This window comes from Elgaria multicarinata, chromosome 5 (assembly GCF_023053635.1).
Source record: "Elgaria multicarinata webbii isolate HBS135686 ecotype San Diego chromosome 5, rElgMul1.1.pri, whole genome shotgun sequence".
NCBI lineage: Eukaryota > Metazoa > Chordata > Lepidosauria > Squamata > Anguidae > Elgaria > Elgaria multicarinata.
In genome coordinates, this window is record NC_086175.1 from 53,490,307 (window position 1) to 53,514,011 (window position 23,705).

At 42.4% G+C, this 23,705-nt stretch overlaps 1 protein-coding gene across 2 annotated transcripts; it reads right to left on the reverse strand.

Moving 5' to 3' along the window:
* Positions 1-791: 791 nt before the first annotated feature.
* On the reverse strand, positions 792-23,189 carry GPR143 (G protein-coupled receptor 143). 2 transcript variants are annotated; one of them, XM_063127521.1, is made up of 9 exons: positions 22,936-23,189; positions 19,906-20,015; positions 16,403-16,497; positions 15,432-15,524; positions 13,768-13,877; positions 12,379-12,487; positions 11,735-11,852; positions 8,658-8,898; positions 792-1,147 (listed from the first exon to the last, which is right to left on the reverse strand). In XM_063127521.1, exons 1-9 carry the CDS (start codon positions 23,177-23,179, stop codon positions 1,068-1,070), a joined length of 1,200 nt encoding a protein of 399 aa, XP_062983591.1. In that variant the 5' UTR covers positions 23,180-23,189; the 3' UTR covers positions 792-1,067. The 2 variants fall into 2 exon arrangements, with proteins under 2 accessions (XP_062983591.1, XP_062983592.1); XM_063127522.1 differs by lacking the exon at positions 15,432-15,524.
* Between the last annotated feature and the right edge of the window lie 516 nt (positions 23,190-23,705).

A 23,705-nucleotide genomic window follows, 5' to 3' on the forward strand; every position in this document is an offset into this window, starting at 1 on the left:
CAAAATATTCCTAGCCTAGGCAATCACGAATCATTTTTAAAGAGGAAAGCAAATAATGGTCACCAGTCAAAATTTCAAAGTTCTGAGATACATTTGTTATTGGTATTACATGTGATAGCACAAAAGCTGAACTTGTGTACTTCTTTCAATAATAAGTAGGATTTATTATGACAAATGAAAAGAAAGCTGTTGCCGTGATTTTTAATCAGCAGTTGTCTCACAAATGTGAGTCATCAGGTAATGTGTAAAACTTGTGTACTCTAACTAAAGTTTTAATAAACATACTTTAAAATGTGAAATGTTTTGACATAAAATGCCAGCATTCTATGCCGAAATGTCTCACATTTTTAAATCAGTTTATTAAAAAAAAAAAATTAAAAAAAATGTATCAACTGGATTTGTGATTGCTGGTTTGAAAACACAAAAGTAGAGTGTGGGCAGGGCTGTACTTTGACCCCTGACCTTTGATGGGTCCCACTTGGATGGCCCTATGGCAATCTAAAACTTTGGCTAGCATAGTTTTCAGGTTCTCTGAAGCACCGCAAACCCTTCATCACAACAAGGCAGCAGGCCCACTGGAGGTCTATGGAAAGTAATAACAAGGGATATCTTGTACACCCAGAAAGCTCTAGGTGTGTGGGTGTCTTTGCATCTGTTTTAAGTAGAATTAACCAAATGAAAGTGAGTAAAAATCAGAAAGCTTTGTTGTACCTTCTCTGTATTTATGTTGTATCTGTTCTGATATTCAGGACCGTGTACACATTCCAGCCAAATTCAATGACAAAAACGCAAGACATGGTGCTCACTTAAGCAGATCAGAATATTTTAACACTTGCTTCTGACTCTGAACATGGTTTGAGTCCATGTTCAGGTGATCTATCCAAAATGGGCTTTTTGCACAGACTGAGTAGAAAGTTGTCAAAAGTTAAACAGAGTGTTCAGGCTTGTGAGTGGACTGGTGTAGGATGAATGGTGGGAAATCTGAATTTCAAAGGAGGAAACACTAGCCAACCACTCCATGTTGGCACTTTTGGGGTCTCCAGCTCCTCACTGTAATCCTTTTCCAATTATTCAACATCAGCATCGTTACCATCTAATTCATGGATTCCACTTGAGATGTGGATTTCAACTGTGCTAGCATCAGAACCTAGCAAAACAAAGAAGAGAGATCTTTTATTAAATTCACAGAGAGAGGGGGGATTGGGGGGGGAACTGATCTTTCTCAAAACCAATAGAGTCTTGTGGCACCTTAAAGACTAACACATTGATTCTATCATAAGCTTTTGTGGACACAGTCCACTTCTTACTGGTTTTTTAAATAAATAAGGAATACTGTAAAATGCCAAGCTTCTATTTAACCCAACGGAGCAGGAATTTTGCTATATAAGCATGCTAAGCCATAAAGCTTTTTGACTGAAAGTGTGTGTAAGTCCAGTGAAGATATATATTAATTTAAAGAAGAATCCTATGGTCCCTTGGCGAGCATCCCAGGGACTATAGAACAGCTCAGAAAACCAGAGTCAGAGATCTTCCCCCTCTTCGCTGTCTGACAGCCAGCATGGAGAGAACCATGCTGACTGCCTCTCTGAGGTTGGAAAACCTACCTCAGAGAGCAGGGAAGGAAGGAGGCTGGAGAGGCCAGGATACAATTTATTGTGAGCCTCTTCCAACCTCCTTCCCTTGCTAGACAGGCTGAAAAGCTCATCTAGCAGAAATGGGGAGGCAAAGATCACCTCTGCTGCTCCCACATTACTGGCTTCAGCCTGGTAGAGCATAGGAATCTCAGAAGCTTCCAAGTTTGGGGGCTCTGAGCAGTGAGGGCGCAGCCCTTAGGATTGTGCCCTTAGAATATTTTGAGGTCATCCCTACACTCAGTGAGCGCTTGAGGCGATGAACACATCAAACCAAGAAAAGAATAAAATGCATAAGCTTAAAAAAAAAGTTGAACAATTTTTGTACTTTAGAGTAAACTATTCTATAGCAATTGAATTTCACTGCACAAGAAAATGTTTGGGGCACTAGAGGGGCTTCTTGGATGCAAGAGTTGGGAAGTTCGGAGAAGGGATTTCTGCTGGTTTGAGCAAAGACACCATAAAACAAGGAAGGACCATATGACTGGGCTAAAGGATTCTGACATTTCCACACAAAATGTATTCTTTAGTTGAGCACTAATATATTTTAAAGGCTTTTCACCAAAGCAGCTGTAGCATAGATGTTGTAGCCAGCTGGCGTGCAACATTTTCCTTGTCACACTCAGTGTGTAGTGGTACCAGGGTTCACAGGGATGTGGAGCTGATGTTTTTATTAGCAGGGGTGCTGGTGGCCCAATTAAGAAGACACCTTAAACCATGGCTTTAACCATGGTGAATAAAGCAAAAGGCCTTATTCATCATGGTTAAAGCCATGGTTTAAGGTGTCTTCTGAATGGGCCCAGTGTCACCTCCCTCAGGCTTCCCTGAGCTTAGCTGCAACATTCACAGTGGCTGGAGGGAAATGGATTTTCCCGTCAACAATATATTGCTCCCTGTTGAACGTATTTTAATGCAATGTATTTTAGGATGGCTTTGGCTTGATTGAGCATTTAAGACCCATTGGTTTTACCAAAGACCTGCTTCTAGTGGAGATGAAATGCGCTGGACCTGTTTTATTGACACAGATCAACATAACTCTCTGAATGTTTTGACTATCTTGGGGGAGTGGCTACGGGGGCTGTCATGATGAACACCCGCACTTCAAAATGTGCCATATACCTCTGGTCACATGGATACTTAGTTGAGCTCTAGTCATTTTTTCTGCTCAGTAACGTCAGCCATTCTGAATACAACTCCTTTAAATGTTTGGTAGACACTATATTTTGTGACAGAGAATGTGATTGTGAGACAGGAAGCAGAATTTTGAGTGATATTTAAAACACAAAACGTTTTTAATTATACTAGTTAAATATCTTTAAAAACTGAAGAGAAGAGGAAGAGGGAGGAGCTAGTGTCTTCTTCCTTTCCTTGTACCTAATCAAAATGAAAACCACAAATAAGCAACAGAAGATATATTCATAGGAATAGGATGTTTAAAAACAAACATAAATTGCTGTGAGGTATATAGAATGATGCATGGTGTGGAGAATGTAGATAGGGAGACACTTTTCTCTCTCTCTCAAAATACTAGAACCCGGGGTCATCCCATGAAGCTGATCAGGACAAATAAAAGGAAGTACTTCACATAGCGCATAGTTAATTATGGAACTCACTACCACAAGATGTAGCGATGGCCACTAATTTGGATGGCTTTAAAAGGGGATCGAAGGCTATCAATGGCAACTAGCCCTGATGGTTGGGTGCTATCTCCAGTATTCGAGGCAGTAAGCCCGTGTGCACCAGTTGCTGGGGAACATGGGTTGCAGGGTGCTGTTGCACCATGTCCTGCTTTGTTGGTCCCTGGTCAACACCCGGGATTGCTCTCACCCTGGTGTCTTGGTGAGCGCAATCCTATGCCTCCTAGTTAGCATCTTGTCAAGGGGGGCACAGGATGTTTCATTTCCTGGCAAATGTGAGGTCGTAGGGAGTGTAAGGGGGTGTCCCCCCCGCCAAAGCCTCCACTAGACAGGGGTGAAAACCCTTGTCTAGCTAAAATGCAGGATCGAAGGAGTATTGTGTCTCCCACTCTGCATTGGATACTATGCAATATTTAATACTTAAGTATTTGCACCTTAAGTTTCTTTTTTCATTTCTAGCATTAAATGTCGTTAATGACATCTATAACTCCCTTTTGGCACTCTTGAATCCAGGTACTAAAAGAGCGGGTGGCAACCCTGCGATGTTTTAACAAAGTCACAGCATCACTTACCCTCAACATCTCTGAGCAAAAGAAAGATGTTGAGGGTAAGTGAATATTTATGTTATCGGTTATTAATGGGTAGAGCTGACTTATTAAACTCAGAGGGCAGAATCCAAGGGGGCGCTTATGCGCCTGCTGATTCTCTTGCACCCTGCCAATTACATTGTGCAAGCGGCCCCATCGCTTGTGCAACAGCAATTTAACACTTCCGGGGCAACCTGAAATGAGTGAAAAACGATCTTTCCTGCAAGGAAGCAGATCGGCGGAACTCAGCCAACCTGCCCCTTCCAGAAACAAGTGTTTCCACTCATTTGGGGGCTTTCTCCCATGAAATGCCAAATCTTGCTTGTATAAGTGGTGGCCCCTGCTTGCACAATGGGGAGTAAGAGCCCCATTGGATTCTGCTCCTAGAACTATATTAGAGAGACCATTTATTTATTTATTTATTTTCGCATTTATATCCTGCCTTTTTTCCTCCAAGGAACCCAAGGCGGTGTACATAATCCTCCTCCTCTCCATTTTGATCCTCACAACAACCCTGTGAGGTAGGTTTTGCTGAGAGTCATTGACTGGTCCAAAGTTACCCAATGGGTTTCCATGGCTGAGTGGGGACCAGAACCCAGATCTCCCGACTCCCAATCCAACACTTTAGCCACTACACTGATTCTCAGAGCTTTACTGATTTACAGGATTCTTGATATATCGAAACATCAAGGTCATTTGAGTCAAGATAGAAATCTGAATGTGGCTTTTAAATCTAAATCTACAGTACTTTTCAGAAATTGTCTACCCGTTGGTGTTCAGAATAGTGTTCTTATCCCCCAATTTCAGTTTGTCCTGTCAAGATTTGACCACTTTTTCCTCTTTTAGTCCCAGGAACCCTTGGGGCTTGGTTTGAAGAATGCTTGGAGGCCTGAGCCCGCTCCGTCTACGGTAGCTGACTAGATTAGGTCTCTGTCTCAAAATGTGAAGAGTTGGGATTCCCATTCCATCCCTGTGTAGGTGAGGTGGCTCAAAATACATCATGGGGAGGTGGAGGCGGGACAGGACCTTTACTTTGAACCTGCTTTAAGTCATTATTTCTTAATGCGGAAGTAATACATCCCTGGTTGGAAGAAAAACAGGTTTAAAATGCACACAAGGTGGCTTTTATTACGTGCCGCACGGTTTTGATCCCTGCTTTTAGTTTTCTAGTTATCTTGTACCTATGTTTTTAATTATACATGCACGGACTTCAGTCATTGGGTCTAAAAATGTAAGGAGCGAAAGTAATTAACAAGAAAAAGCATGAGCGGAGTAGGGGGAGATGTTCAAGATTTAAACCACCCCTGCCGTCGACTTCACAGGGAAATGGGGAGGGGGTTCTGGCCCGGACCCTGCCACCATCACACTGCCTCTGCCCTGACAACCTTTGTGCTTTGGAGTTACACGTCTTAAGTTTGTACTGTTTAAATGCCCTCTCCGAGACAGCTCAGAGAATGTCCAAATCCTGACTGTGGCTGGGGTGTGCCCCTCGGCCGAATTCCCAAAGCCCTTTGCGTACAATCTGGTCAGACCTCTGGCAGGCGTGATCTGTCCCTTTCCCAGTAGACTCCTGCTTGGGTAGAAAGAAGAAAACAGGGTGGCGGAAAGAGAAAAAGGGTGATTTCATCACTGGCTTTGGCCCCACTCTGTTGGTGTCCCCCCCTCTTTCAGTTGACCCATGAGGGAATGTCACCCCAGACAGAAAGATGGTTGCCAGCCCTTATCTTACAGTTTAGCTCAGGCCACCTTAAAATGCCCCATGTAAATTCAGGCTAGCAAGAATTCGGACTATTAGCTCATAAGGCTGTGCCCCCGCCCCCTGCTGCTCCCTACACACATACCCATCTTGTGCTCTGGGCAGGCCTAGAAATGGAGCTAAGTGGCTGAGATCACGAAGACCTTTGCAAGTTTCACCACGGGTTCTGCTTGATTTGTTTGCTGACTTGAATGTTTAAAGCTCACATTGCTCAGTTGGTGGCTGGATATCTCATACTCCTAACCGTTCCTGCTCAAAGATTCTTTTGAAATGTTGACCCAAAAGGCCAAACCATTGTCTATGTAAACAGACATGTGTGTGATTTTATTCCAACGGTTATATGTGCCGAGGGAATAGAACTATCTATTTAAAACAAGTGGGTTAGTTGTTGATTTTGCAAAACAATACAAAAAAGCATCCTAAGTGCTTGAATGGACACGATCATTTTATTTTCTACGTGTTGTGAAACTTCATAACAAATACTAAAGCCGCAGTAAAAGGCTAGCTTTCCAGAGACGCTCGGTGCATTTACACATGTATCCAACCATTAGCTCTTACAATGCAGTGTTATTTAGTTTTGATTTTCAGCCGTCTCAAATAGGTTCCCGACCCCTTTCTATTTCTTTTCCTTTTCAACTAGAAATGCCAGGGATTGAATCTGGGACCTGCATCATGCAAAGCCTGTGATCCACCTCTGATTTATGGCACCTTTCCCTTCTCTGCTCTGTGTCACACAAAAAGCAGAGCAGGTGTGCTTGCCTCCCACCGGCACATCAGGGTAAAGGCATATGTTGTTTAGTATGATGCCTCCCTGTACCCTTCTCTTTTCGAAATACAAGGAAAGAATCATACACATGTTATGTGCAGGTGAGCACGGCTGTGCCCCAAGCTGAAGACTCCCAACTCACTGAACGTTTAAACCAGCACCTCAGCCAGTAAAGGCAGCACTGACCCCCAACCTGAGCCACTACAGAGGAGATTGTTTTCTATTTAAGCAGAGGGACTAAGAAAGTGGTCTTCTACTGAGTCAGGCCATTAGTCCATCTAGTTCAACGTTGACTACAATATGGTCTATTAACTATCAGTGGTTCTTCGGGGTTTCAGACTTTCACAGCCCTACCTGGAGCTGCTGGGGACTGAGCCTGGTACCTTTTGCATGCAAGGCAGGAGGTCCCAGGCTCAGAAGGTCCCAAGCTCAGAAGGTCCCAGGCTCAGTCCCCAGCAGCTCTACCACTGAGCCATGGTCCTTCCTCCTAAGACATGGGTGGGCAACCTCTGGCCCTCCAGATTTTTTCACCTACAACTCTCATGAACCCTCACCCATGGCTATGTTGACTAGGGCTGATGGGAGTTGTAAACCAACAACATCTGGAAGGCCACAAGTTGCTCACCCTTGCCTTAAGCAACAGTGACAGTAGAATAGCTAAAGCAGCTATCCCCAATCTGGCACCCCCCACATGTTTGGACTATAATACCCAGCATTCCTGACCATTGGCCATGCTAGGTGGAACATCCAAAACATATGGAAGGCACCACGTTGAGGGAGGCGGAGCTAAAGGGAAAGTTGATTTCAATTTCTGTACAGTTGTCTTGCGGATTTCTCATACAGAATATATTAGATGCTTCTGATGTAATGGTTGCGTATTTCAATCAGGCATAAATGTGTTAATCTATAAATGTGTCAAAATCTAGTTTTACGCATTGCCCTTTGTAACTTTTGTAACTCATGCACAACAACTCATTGGTTTTTAAATGTGTTATTTGTAAACGAGCCCGTTTACAAGCACAATTCTTGGGTGCTTAAAATTAATGATTGTGTCAAGAGTACCTTTGTGTGTGTTTTCTTAACTTTAAACAATGACTGGATTTGCACGATCAGTACAACTCATTATGACTTGTTTAAGCCACAAACTCTTCTGGCACCATCCTGAATATTCAAGCCATGCTGCAGCTTGTCATGTTGTCTGAATCCAAGGACTGTGAGTTATGCGAAGCTTAAACAAACCTCACAGAGCCCATGCTTTGTTGTTTAATCCTTATATAACTCATGATCCTTGAGTTTGGACAATACAACAAGCCACAGTCGCGGCTTGAATATTCAAAATGGCCACCACTACACACTGCAACCCACCATGGCTTAAATAAGCCATGGTGAGCTGTTTGATCATACAAACTGGCTCAATGTTAGGGAACTACACGCCATTGTCTTTACAATTTTTCAATTATTCCCATCAAAAATTCTCCATAATACTACACTTAAATCACATTAAGTGTGCTGTAATTTCCCCCCTCAAGTATTTCAGATCAGAAACTTGTGGTGTACTGGGACAAAAAAATAACATGGGGTACTTTTTGTTAGCTTTGTTGTTTACTAAATGCAATTAAAATAAACATGCTATATTAGATCTCTCTAAGGCATCAGAAAACTTTACAGTGCAAATAACCCTGTGCAAATGTAAAAGCCACTAGAGCTAGAAGATTCCATAATATGTTTATTAAACAAAGTTATTTTCTACCAGATAATACAAATTACAGAAGATATTAAAACAAGGTCTATCAAAAGAAGTTACTGATGCTAATAAATTCTGAGTATCACAGACACATTCTGATAGCAGTACTCTTGTACACTATCAGCCAAAGTTATCTCTCAATTTTGCTCCCACAGACATTATTTGTATTTTGTTTTTGTCTCTTGCATGAGAATCTTGAGGACAGATGAGTGGAAAGAGCCCCATCAAAAGAAGTGATGAACCCACTGGAGTATACACTGAGGGGGGGAAAGGGAATGGGGGAGGAATAAAGTCTCCTTTGCGGTCTAGATCACACATTCACATCCATCCATTCATTCTTCTGCACTTGCTATCTGGTGAACTGACAGCGTTTAACATGATATAATACAACCAGCAGAACTTTCATTTCCGTGGTGGCCCATTCATACATGCAGGCCTTCAAATAAAGAATGTGCATTTATAAACAAGCCCTGAGAATTACCAGCCCTGGTAGACAGGAGAGTTCCTAGTTAGCCTGTCATCACTGCCAAGGTTACCTTCAGACAGCATGCTTAAGGCTTCATCCGTCTGATGGTTTGGTGCTACTGGTGTTTTCTTTGTGTCGTGGAAGTTCACGGAGTTTCCACTTGGCAAGGCATAGGCATTTTCAGCAGCAGTTGATGTTGACATGGATTCCCATGGTATTTCACTCTTCCGCCACTGCAGGTCCAACTTCCAACCAGTCCATCCATAAAAAGCCAGTGTGAAAAGGAAGCCTTGCATTGGGTTCAGTACTCCCTAAATGACAGAAAAGAGGGATGTTATCGCAGGGCGGGGCGGGGATGAATAGCAACATGACTATAAGTTCTGTAGGGGTTTGGGCAGTGACTAACCATATTCTTCTAAAGGGATAACTATATTATGTAATTAATTATATATTATATTAGATCATTAATTATGACATTTCAGTTCAATTCTATGGTCCCTGGGACAGCATCCCAAGGACCACAGAACGGCCAAGTGTGCCCATAGTCTCCAAAAAGGTTGCCTACCCTTGCCCTAGCCTTATTCGGGTGTTATCCCTCACATAGTTGACAATTGGGTGTTGGAGAGCAGGGCTGTGATCAGGGTTGTGAATCACAGGGGAAAGCTATGTGACTAGAACAGTGTCCCCATTACAGACATGCCACTGCGGCACGTGGAAGATGGAAGGGCAGGTCCAGTGGGCAGGGCTCCATACTCCTGTCCTACTTGTATGGGATCACATCCACAAAGGGGTCCCGAGCTTATCAGATGATGGAGAATGAAATCAATGGCTTGTCATTTCCTGAGTAGGCAGCAAACCTATCATAAACAGCACACTCTCTTGGGCCTCTGTTTATGGGTTCCTTCGAAGTCCTTGCATCAGAAAAGTGAGGTCAACATCAGAAACAAGCAGCTTAGAGAAAGACCTAAACTGTTATGGAACTCAGGAGTACAAGAAAAGTCGCTCAATGGGGAAGTTATTAACAGATGCAAACCTCTGGTCCAGTTGGAAAGATCAGCAGAAGGAAGCAATTATATGCTGGTCCAAAGCAACCAAATGGCCTGGGCCCATGGAGAAGTGCTCCCTCACTGACCTCAGGTTTTTTTAAGTAGTAGTAGAAGGAGGAGGAGGAGGAAGAAGAGGAATAGATAGTTGTGAATGTGTTTGACTTCCCACAATACTATCTAGTATTATAAAAATGTCATGTATTTTAAATATTTTAATGTTTTAATATTGGAGCATACTTAATATATTTTTAACTTTGTATATTTCTATTCATGTATATGGTTTAAATTTTGTAATGCCGCCTTGAGGCCCAGCATTGGGCAAAAGGTGGCATACAAATAAATATAATAATAATAATAATAATAAAATAATAATAATAATAATAATAATAATTTTTGTGGTTCCTCAGTGTGAAGAAGGTGTAGCTGCTGTTAGCAAGCAGGAAGGCAGAACTAAAGGATTAAAGCATCTTAAGATGCAATCCTATACTCTGTTCACTTCTCTGGGAGTCAACAGCATTGAACTCAGTGGGGCTTACTTCTGAGTAGTTATATATAGGATTGCTTTGCAAGAGCAGTCATCAGATTTCCAGCAGAGCCGCACCAATACATTGTGGGGAACAGAAGGGCAGAAAGAAGTTAAAAACGAGGAACCAAAAAAGAAAAGAAAAAAAGGGTAAAGGCAGATGAGTGTAGAGTAGAGATAATCCACAACAATAGAAGGAAATGAGGCACATAGAGCAGATAAGATGTGCAGAAAAGAAAGTATTTAAAGGTCTATTATGCTGTGGGAGAGAAGGGGAGTAAAAGATAGTAGAAGAAGGAGTAGGAAGCAGATGACAGGGAAACTAATGTCAGTCACGATAAGGATGGCGGTTGCTATAGTGCAGGAGAGAGAAATGAGAAAATGGAGAGAGAAACGGGAAAACTTGCAGGGAGACAATTAGAAACAAACTTGGACGTGATGCAACAATTGGGTATTGATGTATTAAATACCAATAAGGCTGCGTGGATAAACCTTAGTAATTCAAGAATTTTTTCCCATGTGTTAAGGCCTGAAGGTCAAAAAATGTGGCAGGTGATTTTCAATCGCTTTGTGAACTTCAGGGTTCATCCCTTCTGCACTGTCTCCTTGCGAACGGCTCTCTTCTCTGCCAGCTTTATCCCTTTCCCTCCCTCACGCCTCCTGGAAGACTTCTCTCCCCCTCTTTCCTTTGGACAACTCTCTCTTCCAGCCCGTGACTTTTTAGGTCAGCCTGATGCTTCTCAATAGGGCTATTGGCCAACTAAAGAAATCTGGAGTCAACTGATTGCATGTGATTTAGCTGCTAATCTCCTTAATGCTTTCATAAGGATAGAAAACACAGTTCTGGAGAAAGACGTATACTTTGTGTTTAGAAGTTGTGTGCAGGTCATATCACTGGCACCATCTGAGAAGAGACATCGAGAGGGAAGGGGAAATGCCTCTTAAGAGGGTCTTGCCAATGACACAGTTTACAAGAACTTGTATTAAAAAAAAAATTAAAAAGAAAAATATAGTGTCTAATCAAAGGCAATTTTGTAGCCTACTAAATATGTTTTTTTTAAAAAAATGCAGGGGTGGGCAGCCCCCTCCCCCTTACATCCTTTGCCCACATTCACACAGCCACATTTATCACGGGGAGGACCGCTTGTGCGCCCTATTCCCCATGATAGGGAGAGAGCATGCTATGCATGGAGAGGTTGTTGCATGTGCCGTTCCCACATGCCACTCATTTCCACCTGAACGGGCCATTCATTACCACGTCCCGTTCTCCCCAGGAAAATAAAGCTCTCTCCAGCCGATTAAACAGCTGAGCAGCAGGCATGTGGGACCACAATTTTGTGGAGGTGGGGGAAATACAGCAAGCATCCACAGAAGCCACACGGCATTGAGCCCACATGTGCCTTTAGTGCATCATACTGAGGATTGCCTCTTCCCTTTGAGTTGATTACGGACAAAGAACATAGTAGTTCCTTACCAACAGACAGAGGAGGCCTTAAATACATTGTTGGCTGGCAACCCTGACAGCATCAATGGATTATATAGCACTTCAGAAGCTCCTAAAATTTAAGATGCTCTCACCATTATAATCCATGTGATCAGTGCAGCATTTCGGACATTTTTCAAGAGGCTTCCATTGATATCTGGCTGCATTTCCAGGTAGAAGAGAAGTCCCTCGTTTATAATATTTGATGACCAGCTGTTATTAGTATAAAGATAAGAAGGAAGAGGGAGATTGGTTCATATAGATTCAATAGTTTTCAAAGCACAGTTGAACTACCTTTCTGCAAATGAGTACATGCTTTTTAATGGTAGGTTTCATAGCTAGCAATGGCAGTATAAAATATTAATGCACATACAAAATCTCCCGCTCTTACATGCCTTTTGACAACCTGAAGCAAAGAAAAATCAATGGAGAATTAAACCTTAATATTCTATTCCTCCATAGGATTGTAAATTGTTCGTTTTAAAGTTTGATCATAGTATTCATAACATGCTGTGCTGTGATATCTGAATTGGGTTGGGGGAATCATTGTTATAGACAACATAAGGTAGATGGTTTTTAATAGCAGTACTAGATAATAGAAAAACACATACATTGGGCATTTAAATGTCAATAAAGTTGGTTTTCAAGCATGGAGCAAATTTAAAAACAACTTATGGATTTGCCTGTAAAAGACAATTTCTAAGACAGTATTCCTTCAAGATGGCAAATCTTGTATTACCAAATAATGACCACCAGCATAATTTTGAAAAAGCGGACTTTGATCTCTGTCCCCAAGCGTCTTTCATTCTCTGTGTAGATCCCTTGTCTTCCCTTCAGTAAAGATGCAACTGGAAATCAGAGACAATGCCATGTTAGCTATGGGGTAGGTACGGGGATTTTCAGGGTGGCCGTGGAGACAAATGGCACATCCACTGTGATGTTCTGCTGTGCAAGTCCCATTGAAATCTTCTTGCTATTAATTCCAATAGCACTTGCACAGCAGAGCTTCCTGGAGGACTGGGACCAAGCTCAAGTCATTAGCAGATTGCAATATGTTCAGAAGATCAGCACTAGGTTAAATTTCCATTCATTGAGTAGCGTGAGTCCATTATGAAAGAAGAAACATGCAAAAGTGTAGAGTAAATCTGTAATAAAACCTTGCAAGAATGTAACGGCACTGGAAATACCTTTAACCCTGAAAGTGGCCTACTTGGCTTCACTGTAATGTGTGAGCAGTCTGTCTTTCTGAGAATTAATAATATGTACTTGAATCCTTAGTCAAAACTGCCCTGACTTCATTCCCTTTTAATACAGCTACAGTAGCTGATCACCAAAAGCTGTCCTCAAAGACATGATGATACAGACAAGGTCATATTGTTCATCTCTGAACTTCTACTTCAGAGTCAGCTAATGCTACAACCTAACTTCGAAATTGCATCCAAAATGTTTATATCCCTCACCTTTCTTCTTCCCAAGCTGCTCATGATGCTTCTTTGCTGTCCAGACCCTATCACAGCTGCTTCTCCCAGCATTTCATTGCAATTTCTATAGTATTCATGCACTTACCCCCACCCCACCTCCACACCCAGAGAGAGAGAGAGAGACTAGCCTTCCTCCACATCTCCATCCCAGCCTGGCATGTGCTCTCTAGGAAATCTCTAAATTGGGCCTCCACTGATGATGCTCCTTCCTCTTTGTTCTCTACAGGTCCCAGCTGCTTCTCTAACATGTGGCACCACTACATGTCAGGGAAGGGGGAGGAAGGTTCTAGGGCACATTTGGCAATTTGAAAAACTGTCCCGGGCACCACTACAAAATGGCTGCCAAGGGAGGTGTGACAAAGGACAAGTAACGTGCCCCAAAGACTGAGTACAAGGCAGAGGTGGAGTCTCAGTCCCAACATTCTGAACAACTTCTTTGAATCCACAGTTTTTACACATCCCATAATCCTCCAGCCAGCTATGGGATCATGGCAGTTGTAACCACACATATGTGGAAGCCACCATGTCGGATAAGGCTGTTTGTAATCCATCCAGAAATCAACTGTTTTCGAGCAGATTAAAAAATAAACTAATCAATAAACACTTAATTCATATGCACAAAATCCCATTGCCATGTGAAATCTTACCAGCCGTCACTGTTCGACTGAAAAGGATTGGGTTGGCCACCAAAACAAGTCCTAGCGGAACGTACGTAGTGACGTAATGAGGAATCGCATGCTCCAGACCATTTTCACAACTGCGAAAAGAAAAGGACGACGGACATCTTTTAATTCTCTTTCAGTGTGTCCCAAGCTCAGAGCCTGTTCATACATGTAGCTCATTTAGGAAGCATATAGGGTTGCTGCTTGGGGTTGCTGGCTGGCTGGCTGGGAATACAGAGAGGCATCATTTGTATGAGCTAGCACGTGAGTAGCATGTCTACGGCTACCCCAATTTCTCTGATTCTGCTGGCTGTGAAAGCCATCAATCACGTTGGGGTGCCCCATATATGAGCCACCTCTCCGGCTTTTGGATTAAGTCATTTTAAACGGAAATGTGGGTAAATGGGTTTTTTAAAAAAGTATTTCAGTATTCTAAGAATCTGTAAGAAACAAACAACTACCCAATAAATATTCCCCAAACAAACAAAATTACAATTTGTATCCTTTTCTGTTTGGAAGTGGGGGAAGTAGTTTTCACAACTTGCTTCTTGGAGGAATTTACAGATATATGGATATAACTGAAAATTACTAATGCTTATTACTAATGAAATAAGGTTCTTTCGTAATATGAATGATGTTAGCTGTGTTTAAGTTTACATAGCATTGTTAATATCATGGTTTAGCAAAGCAAGTAGGGCTGTGCACCGCCTCGGGCCGAATCCGAGTTGAGGCGGGCTGATTTGGGGGCTCTGAAATGGCCTTCTGAACTCTTCCTCCTGGCCACATGGGAGCAGAAAGGGGAGGGGGAAATGTGAGACCAAGGCTCACTGTGGCTTGTTCCTACTTGTGCACGTTGTGCTAAACCATAGCCTAGCATGACACATGGATATGGCCATTATGTTGGCAAGTACATGATCCCAAGTTCATATATGCTGAAACAGAATTTGGGAGTGGGGTATACTTGCAGCATATGAATGGGACCTTCACTGCTCTCTCTCACACATACACACACACACACACCTCCCTTTCAAATTCCACCCCATCTACTTAACCGCCCCCTCCTACCTACATTCAGAATTTGGCCTCCAAATTCTTGAGTCTACTTGGGGACGGGGTGGCAGATTAAAAACTATTAAGGAGGGCATTTGCAGTAGAAAATTTGTGAGTTGAAGAAAGCACTTAAAAACATCAATTTTCTCTTAAGTTCCACATTAGCATTATAATGCAAAATTAGGTTGAACCCCACTGTATTTGCTTTATAACATCTAGCTTGGCCCTTAAGATTTCAACCTAGTCATGGGTAAGAGTGATATCATTCTTTTTTCCCCTTTTTTTTTACATGTATATACTTGTCTTTCCTTCAAGGCGGCATACATAGAATTCCCAAGCAGCCTCCCACCCAGACACGGACCAGATCCAGACCTGCTCAGCTTCAGAAAGGAAGCCTTGGCCCATTTCCCCAGATATATGAGAACCCTCCCCCCAAAGAGAGTCAACAGAGCAGAGCTGGCTTATAATTAGTAGACCTCTTTGACACATGAGCTCAAACCACTGCCTGAATGTGACCACCTTTGGCATCTGCTATAATAAAGTCTGTAAGAACATTAAGTCAATCACAGAAATGAATTGCAAGGCCAGACAACGCTTACCTAGAAACTGAAGGGTAGTAGAGCATAGCAATTCCCTCCACACACAGCAGGATTGCCAACCCCCACGTCATCATGTGATACAACACAATTGTACTGGAAACACATTACACAGAATATGAAGGTGAGGATATTGCACTGTGAACATTAGAAATGACTTCTACATTACGCATATCGTATCACCCTTCCATTTGACAGTAAGGCCATTGATCTTAGGAAACAATTACAACATACAATTACATTGATCTTGAAGCTCACCTCTTGCGTTTATTTTTTTATTTGATTTATATTCCATCTCACCACCAAGAAAATTACAATTATTTATTTATTCATTTATTTCATTTCTATACTGCCCAATAGCCGAAGCTCGCTGGGCGGTTCACAAAAATTAAAACCATGAAGAGCATAATAAAACAACCAACAATTTAAAAACACAAATACAAATACAATATAAAAAGCACGACTAGGATAAAACCACATAGCAGAAATTGATATAGGTTAAAATATGAAATTAAAACAGCAGAGTTTAAATGTAAGTTAAATTAGGTGTTAAAATACTGAGAAAATAAAAAGGTCTTCAGCTGGCGACGAAAGGAAAACAATGTAGGCGCCAAGCGAACCTCTCTGGGGAAAATCAGATCTTAAACCTAGGTAGGCTCATGTGGAAGAAGGCAGTCTTTCAGGTAGGCTGGATGCAATGTTTGTCTTGTTTAACTTAATTTCAAACAATGACATTTGGGAAGCCTCCATGAAGAAATAAACTCTTTGTAGTTAAACTAAGTAGAGCAAAAGCCAACTGAAAGCTGACAGATAATATTAAAAAGTAGAAACAAGGTTACTCCTAATTTAGGCAAGCTACTGTCCAAGAAGTCCAACACTAGCAGGTCAGATTTACATGGACAGCAAGACAAAAATGTGCACATCTAGTCCTGGAAAGATTGTTCGAAAGACATGATTCAACTTTATTTTGGTACCTTAGGCCTGCTGATCTTCTAACCACTAAGTACGCATCTACAGCATAGCAAAACAGCCACCAAAAGCAAGCGCTGTACAACAGTTGTATCCACATCTGTAAAGGGAGAAAAGATCCTGTATGTCACAGCTATTTAGAGTAGCAGGACAATCAGAATATTGTTACTTTTACCTTTGGAAAGTTACAGCCACATGTGTTTAATGAAGTATGTGGAGTTTCACATCAGAGTAATCAGTGCCAACATTTCTCACATATCATCCATGGAATCAATTCTCATGAGTAGGATCTGACCTTAGTTCCTGCGGATATATGCATTATATTTGACTACAGAATCTCCTCCCACCCACAAAAAGTATGGCAAGATGTTGAAAAATATATTGATCATAAACAGCTGGTGAAGTACTGAAACTGAAACAAGTCTTTTTTAAAGCTCATTCTCATAATTTCTGCTCCTCAGCAGCAGCCATTGTTCCTCCACGGCAACATACTCATCAGCTACAATGTTAAGGTGAACCAAGGAGTTCATGCATACAACCTCTGCTATTGTGACTCATCTTGGCAGATCAGGGCAACTGCAGGGAGGGGCAGGGCCTTCTCTGCATTAGCCCCGGAATACGCTCCCAGAAGTTCATTGGTGTGCCTCCGTGCTAACAATTAGGAAAAGCACAATTTTGCAAGCATGCTTTTGGGATCAGAATTGTGATTTTACATCATGTATCTACTGCTGTGGTACGGTTAGGATTTGCTGGTGTTTGACTAGGGTTGTATTGCTAGAGCTGTGTTCATCACCCAGGTGTTCATCACATAGCCTTATCAAACCATCTGCCGTTGTACTGATTGGCTGTTTGATTGGAAGGGAGAGTGTATCGGTATGCACAGGGAGGACTAAATCATGCCACCTGTTTTTAGGCTGCTGGATCGTCCCCATAACAAATGTTCAAATACGCATCCAGCCTAACGTCAGGATTGGGAGAAGAACTGTGATGGCAGCACTCACTTATACACATAGTTCCTCACCCAGCTAGGGCAGTGTGCTCCAGGCGTTTTGGACCCAAATCAGCCCCAGTCAGTATGGCCAATGGTCAGGAATACTGGGAGTTGTAGTCCAAAACATCTGGAGGATACTAGATTGGAAGAGAACCTTCCAACCTGGATCAGGACATTTGAAAGTGAAAGGAAAAATATTTTTATATGGACTATTTTTAAATGGTTATTTCCTAATGCAAAAAAGAAGGAAGCAGCGTCAAGAAAAGGATTAGACAGGTTGTAAACTCTTTCATGCGTCAAAAAATGCCGATGGAAACATGGAATGCATGGGTTTCAAGCAAACTAAATTCCATGGCATTTATCTGAAGATGATTCACATTCTTCCTCCCATAACTAGACCTTAGATAACTGATCTTTTATGTCTGTGTTTACAAGTCCTGACACTCTGCGCCACAGGAGCTGGAATTTTGTTGCATACTTTCCCCTTTAAACTGGCCTGCAACCTTTATTCCATTCTGATTTTCTCTTGGGTTCCTGGAATTCTTGGTGTTTTCACTCCATTTTTCTTTGTATTATTGGCCTTATCTCTTTATGAGACAAATAGTCATTATCTCCAGCAGCTACTGTCCAATTTATCTGCAGGCAAACCATGCTTTTATCATGCTGCTTACTAGTCTGAAAGCCTAATGCTTTTCTCAGCCCTGATCCCAAAAGACCCATCTTAAAAAAAATGTTAAGATTGCTAACCAGTTAAAGAAACTGTGCTATGCAACCCTGAGTAAAAAAACAATAGAAGTCTCACTGTTCTCAAGGGGCTTACTACTAGCTTAATGTGCATAGGATTTACAATCTTAATTAATCACCTGCCTTTTCATTATATTGAAGCCCTTTTGTATATTAGCAAATCACGAAGTTATTATTCATTATTAGAAAGGAGTTCTGTGGTGCATCTGTCATGGTGGTGGTGTATCTTGTGTTCTGCAGGTGTAGTACAGTTCCACCAAATCCTACACCACCTCAGCCAGTGGAACTCAAATATAGGATTATGCCCTCAGGTTACTCAGTCATCGGGGTGGGGGGCATCTGTAAGCTCATACGGAAAAATATTCCAGAATTTCAGATCAAAAGCTGTGGAGGCTGGTTGCTCTGATGTCAGTGGGGTGGTGAATCTGCTCTGGGTGTGAAGTCAGAACTCTCTAAAAGACCTCTCCAAAGTGTGAAGCACTTTTGATAGTTCCTGAATGAAACCTGGCATGGATTCAATGCCTCACTAACAACAGAGCCAGCAGCTTGCATTGATCAAAAGGTACTGAAGCGTTTGGGAGACTGACAAATCTCTCTTTGCTTTGGAGTTTCACTGAACCAGATGCCTAATTATGACAGATTTTAAAAGTTTAACCAACTTTAAAATCACTTCACTGGCTGCCAGTTAGTTTCCGGACGAAGGATAAAGTGTTGGTTATTACCTTTAAAGCCCTACATGGGTTGGGTCCAGGTTACCTGCAGGATCACCTTCTCCTATACAATCCGCCCCACAAACTCAGGTCCTCTGGGAAGGGTTTACTCCAGTCAGCCACAACTAGACTGACAACTGTTACCCAGAGGACCTTTCCTTCTGCAGCCCCCAGACTGTGGAACGGCCTGCCAGAGGAGATTCGTCAGCTTAATGCACTCTCTGAGTTTAAGACAGCTATAAAGACTAGTCTCTTCCGGCAGGCCTAGCCAGATGAATTTTAAACCTAAGTATTTTAAGATGCTGTGATTGTTATTTTAATATTGTATTGGTTTTATATGCTCTTTTAACCAATTTTATGTATTATATTTTATTTAGTGTCGTTCTCCGCCTCAATGTTGTTGTTGTAGCAGTAGCAGTAGCAGTTAAAGTGCCTCCTGTGGAACCAGATCAGAAAAGTTCCTCTTTATTCAGCCTGATTATATTTAACAACCAAAATCATTTTTATCGATGCTCTTCAGCCCTAGCTAGCACTCATCCTTGTAACTGGATGTGATAGCGCTATTGGACAAATGCAATTATGGCCTAAATCAAGGGTAGGCAACTTAATGCCCTCCAGATGTTTTAGACTACAAGTCCTATTATCCCTGACCCTTAGCCATGCTGATTGAAGCCCAAAACATCTGGAGGGTGCCCAAGCTTGCACCCAATGTTAATCTAACTGAAGTCCCATTCATTTCAATGAGTCTACTCTAAGGAGGACTGACATTGGATACAACCCAGATTGCCTACCCCTGGCCTTCCCGTGTTGGATTTCAACCAAAGATACCCGGGTTTGAATTCCCACACAGCCATGTAGTTCTCCAGTTGAACTTGAGCCAGTCACTCACTCTCAGCCTAACTCCCATCACAAGATTGTTACAAGTATAAAATGGGATGAGCCCATGTACACTGACCCGACCTCACTGAATGAAAGGCAGGATACAAACGTGATGAGCCAATGAGCACATAACAACAGAGCAGCAGTTCATGTATCTGGAGCACGGCCACATTTTTATACCTACCGCACTTCCCACACAGAAGGCAGCAGGCCAAACATCTGTCCCATTCGCCACAGATATGTTTGCTACAAGGCCTGGGAACCCTAACCAGACTGTTGATCTGAAGATTATACCTATAAGGAGGGAGGAAAAATCAGTGTTAATAGACTATAACTGTATTTTAGCATTGTTTTATGCAAATGTTCCCATGAAAATTACAAGGGAGAATTTAAACTACCAGTACCTTTGCTCATTGGTAAAATGAACATGCCACTGATTTAGGTAAGCGGAATGATAACTTATAGTAGTAATGGATGGCCCCTCCTATATGCTCCTGCATGCTGCAGTCTTAGAAAGCGGTCAAAAGGTTCCCAGAGTCTGCGAATCATATGCTTGCCTGCCGGCCCAGACTTCAAGTTGCCGTCATGGTCATGTGAATGACTAGAGAACAAACTATGGATTTCATTCATGAATTGAGACAATTCAGGGATTAAAAGCTCAATGGCTTCAACCAAATTCCAAACTGAAGCCGCTATGGCCGCACATTTTCTGTTTGCGTCCTCTTGTCCGAACACAGCTCTGCCTTGTCTCCTGCCTTGGAATTATTCCCATGCTATCAGTGAGTCACAAAGGTAGGGCAGAAAAGAGCAATTTTCTACTCAAAGGTATATTCAATATATGCATAGAAAAACATAGAAAATGCAAATACCAATCTAAGCAGCATGTGTGAAAACACCTTTGAAGGCCATGCATACAGATTCCTTCCAGCTAGAGGTGGATTTAAAATATTAAAATATTAATTATTGCTTTGTATTTACATGAAGGGTTAAATTATGGGGTTAAAATGGGGCACTTCATGTAAAAATGGGAAAATGTCTCACTATTTGCATTTTGCGGGTAGATTGACGGAGCAGTCCTAACCATGTTTATTCAGAAGTAAGTCCCACAAAATTTAATGGGATTAATCCCCAGTTACTTATTTAGGACTACAACTTTAAGAATATGTGGGCAATTGAGACGTTTAAATTCAGCTCCAAACACAGTAGGACAAATTATCATTCTTTGGTTTTCAAATATGTGGGGGTGGGAGAAAAGGAAGCAAGAACAGTATCTGTGCAAAGCAGAACTACACAGACCTCTTTGTATTGATTTCGGTCAAGCAGAGAGCCGGGTTCTCATATAATGCCAAAGTGAACTGGCAAACTATGGTTCGCACCTGCACTCCAAATAAGAATGGGAAACTTCCATTTGAAATGGGTTTTCAATTTTGATTTGGTGGGTGAGCACAAACCATAGTTTGTCAGCAAAAAATGTATGTAACAGCAAATGATGGGTTGCTGCAAAGTAGGGTGAGAATCTGAACACACAAAGGAAGGAAGATATGAGTCCAAGACTCGTTCATATAATATCAAACCATGCTCTGTGGTGCATCCAGACAAGGCTTTTGTTCTGCAATTGCAATGCCTCATTTGTGGAATTTTACTGGGGTCCGGATGATTACATCTTCCATTTGTAGCCCTCATGGGTTTTCCCAATGCTTCTTCCATTTTTTTTTTCTTTTCAGAAAAAAACCCATTACGGAACATAAGATGGAATAGCTGCATAATAGTTCCTGATTGTTAACACAAGGATCTGTTTGTCTGGAAACATCCTTAGTGTCATATGCAAATTGCTCTCTTTCCATTTTGGCAGTTTGCTCAGTACTTAACAACATACCAGGTACAATCTTGCATACTCATTGAGAGCTCTATCCACGCCCCAAAACATTAATACTAAGGTGGCTTAATACATTAGGCAGAGGCATTAGGCAGTTTCCCAATGAATGTATACTCAAGAGGAAGCTACAGCCAATGGAAGCTCCATGCTGAGTGTACCTGTACTATACATTTGAAACTTTTTTGCATTAATAGTTAGCTTCTTTAAGAACCAATTTGGCTGAAAAGAGGGGGGAATATATAATGAATAGGATGTGCATTTGCAAACCATGTTTCCTGCATTTAAGGTGACACTGAACACCATATTACGGTACATCTAAAAAATGTGCAACGTGGCTATCATTTTTCAAATGTACTTTAATATCAATTTCCTCCATGAAGGCTTATAACTTTACAATGAATAAACTACTGTTACTACTCAAGAACAATTCATGTTAGAATTAACATAGCCATCACTGGTGTCTATCTTTTATAAATTTGCATAATACCAGAATCAACAGTTTGACCATAGAGACCTCCAGAAGGATTTAGGAATTCCATTCATACCAAGGTACATGGACTAACATCATTCTGAGTCAACTGAAGAGGACAGGGTAAGGAAAGGAAAGAGAAGGTGGGAGAATTTAGAAATCCAGCAATTGCCGCAGTATTATTACTATATTTACAGTAAGAGAGGGGTTGGCAGATTTTTTTGTGGGGAGATGAGAGACATCAGAAAAAAACAGTCACAAGTAGTTTTACATGCTTCTCTTGGGAGAGAGATTGGGGTTATTTCTCTAATGCTGCATCCAATACTCAGCTACTTGGGAGCTAGCCCCATTGAATGCACTGGGTTTACTCCTGCATAGGGCCAGATCTACATCACGGTAATGCTATAGCCCTCTTGCACATGTACCTCGTAGAACACACAATGACATTTGTTGAGGTATTTTGGATAATGCGGAATAAAAAACAGGAAATGCTATGAAAGCGGTATACGGAATGTATAATGTGCCCCAACAGTTATCAGTGCACTTCAATACCACTATAAAGCAGTAGTGTAGATCGAGCCTAGGATTGCACTGAAATGCTGCAAATCTGGGGGGGAATCGTATTGATTTCTGAGGCATTAGGGCTGGAAGGGCGCAATCCTATGCATGTGCAGGCAGGAAAAAAAAGATGCTGGGAGTTGTAGGGCTTTATTTTCTTTCTGTCTCCACATGCATAGGATCGCTCCCTAAGGGTATTATCAGGATTGCTCCTCTTTCCCTAGCGCTCTTTCCTTCCCAGACCGGAGGCCAGGAGGGGAAAGGCCCCCTCTCCTGCTCCTCCTCCTGCAGGGCAAAGAGGTCCTCCTTACCCAGAGAGCCCAGCATGTCACAGGCGGAGATGAGGAGGAGGATGGTGGTGGAGGAGGAAGCCTTCGGGATCTTCCGGGGGCCTTGTCCCTTCTTGGGGAGGAGCTGCAGCGCGCTGAGCAGGAGGCTGGCGGAGGCGCTGCCGAGGCAAACCCCACAGAAGACCTCCGGCTGGAAAGTCAACACCAGCTGAGTGGCTGCGTCCCGGTTGGGGCAGCAGAAGGTCTCTAGCCTGGGAGAGGCCATGGCTGGCAGGAGCAGGCCCGCACGAGGAGAGGACAACGCAGCAGCAGGAGTAGCAGCGGCGGCGGCAGTGGCAGCTCCTCTCGCTTCTAGCACGGCTTTTCTTCATGTTCCTTCCCCATTAGCTCAGTGAGGAGAGTCACGGGATGGTTGGATCATGTGGCGGCGTTGTTGCTGCTGCTAAATCCCCTGGAGCTGCCATTCCCAGGCGTTCAGCCTTTGCCGGGGCGGCGAGGAGGCCGGCCGTAATCCGAAGCATGCTCTTTCCTCTTTGCTCCGAGGCATTGGCAGGGCTACACTCAGAACTTTTCGGCGTCTTGCACCAGTTATGTGTACGCGGGTGGATGAGGGAGAGAAAGAGAGAGAGGAAAGGGAAACTCTTCTGAGGGCGATGTTAACGGAAAAGAAGGAATCCCCTTCTTTCCCGCTTATGTAGTGTTTTCATTTGTATCCCGCCTTTCCAGCAAGAAAAATGGCACTCGAGGCAGCTTACGCAATCATAAATAAAACTTGATTAAAGCCACTGCAT

What these genes read in the sequence shown, in the direction of transcription:
- GPR143 (XM_063127521.1), bottom strand. Translation starts at nt 23,179, where the DNA reads ATGGCCTCTCCCAGGCTAGAGACCTTCTGCTGCCCCAACCGGGACGCA. An exon ending in CCTTCTGTGTGGGAAGTGCG is followed by an intron (nt 16,498 to 19,905) that starts GTAGGTATAAAA and finishes CTCCCTTTACAG; the next exon opens with ATGTGGATACAACTGTTGTA. An exon ending in TACTACCCTTCAGTTTCTAG is followed by an intron (nt 13,878 to 15,431) that starts GTAAGCGTTGTC and finishes TTCTTTTCGCAG; the next exon opens with TTGTGAAAATGGTCTGGAGC.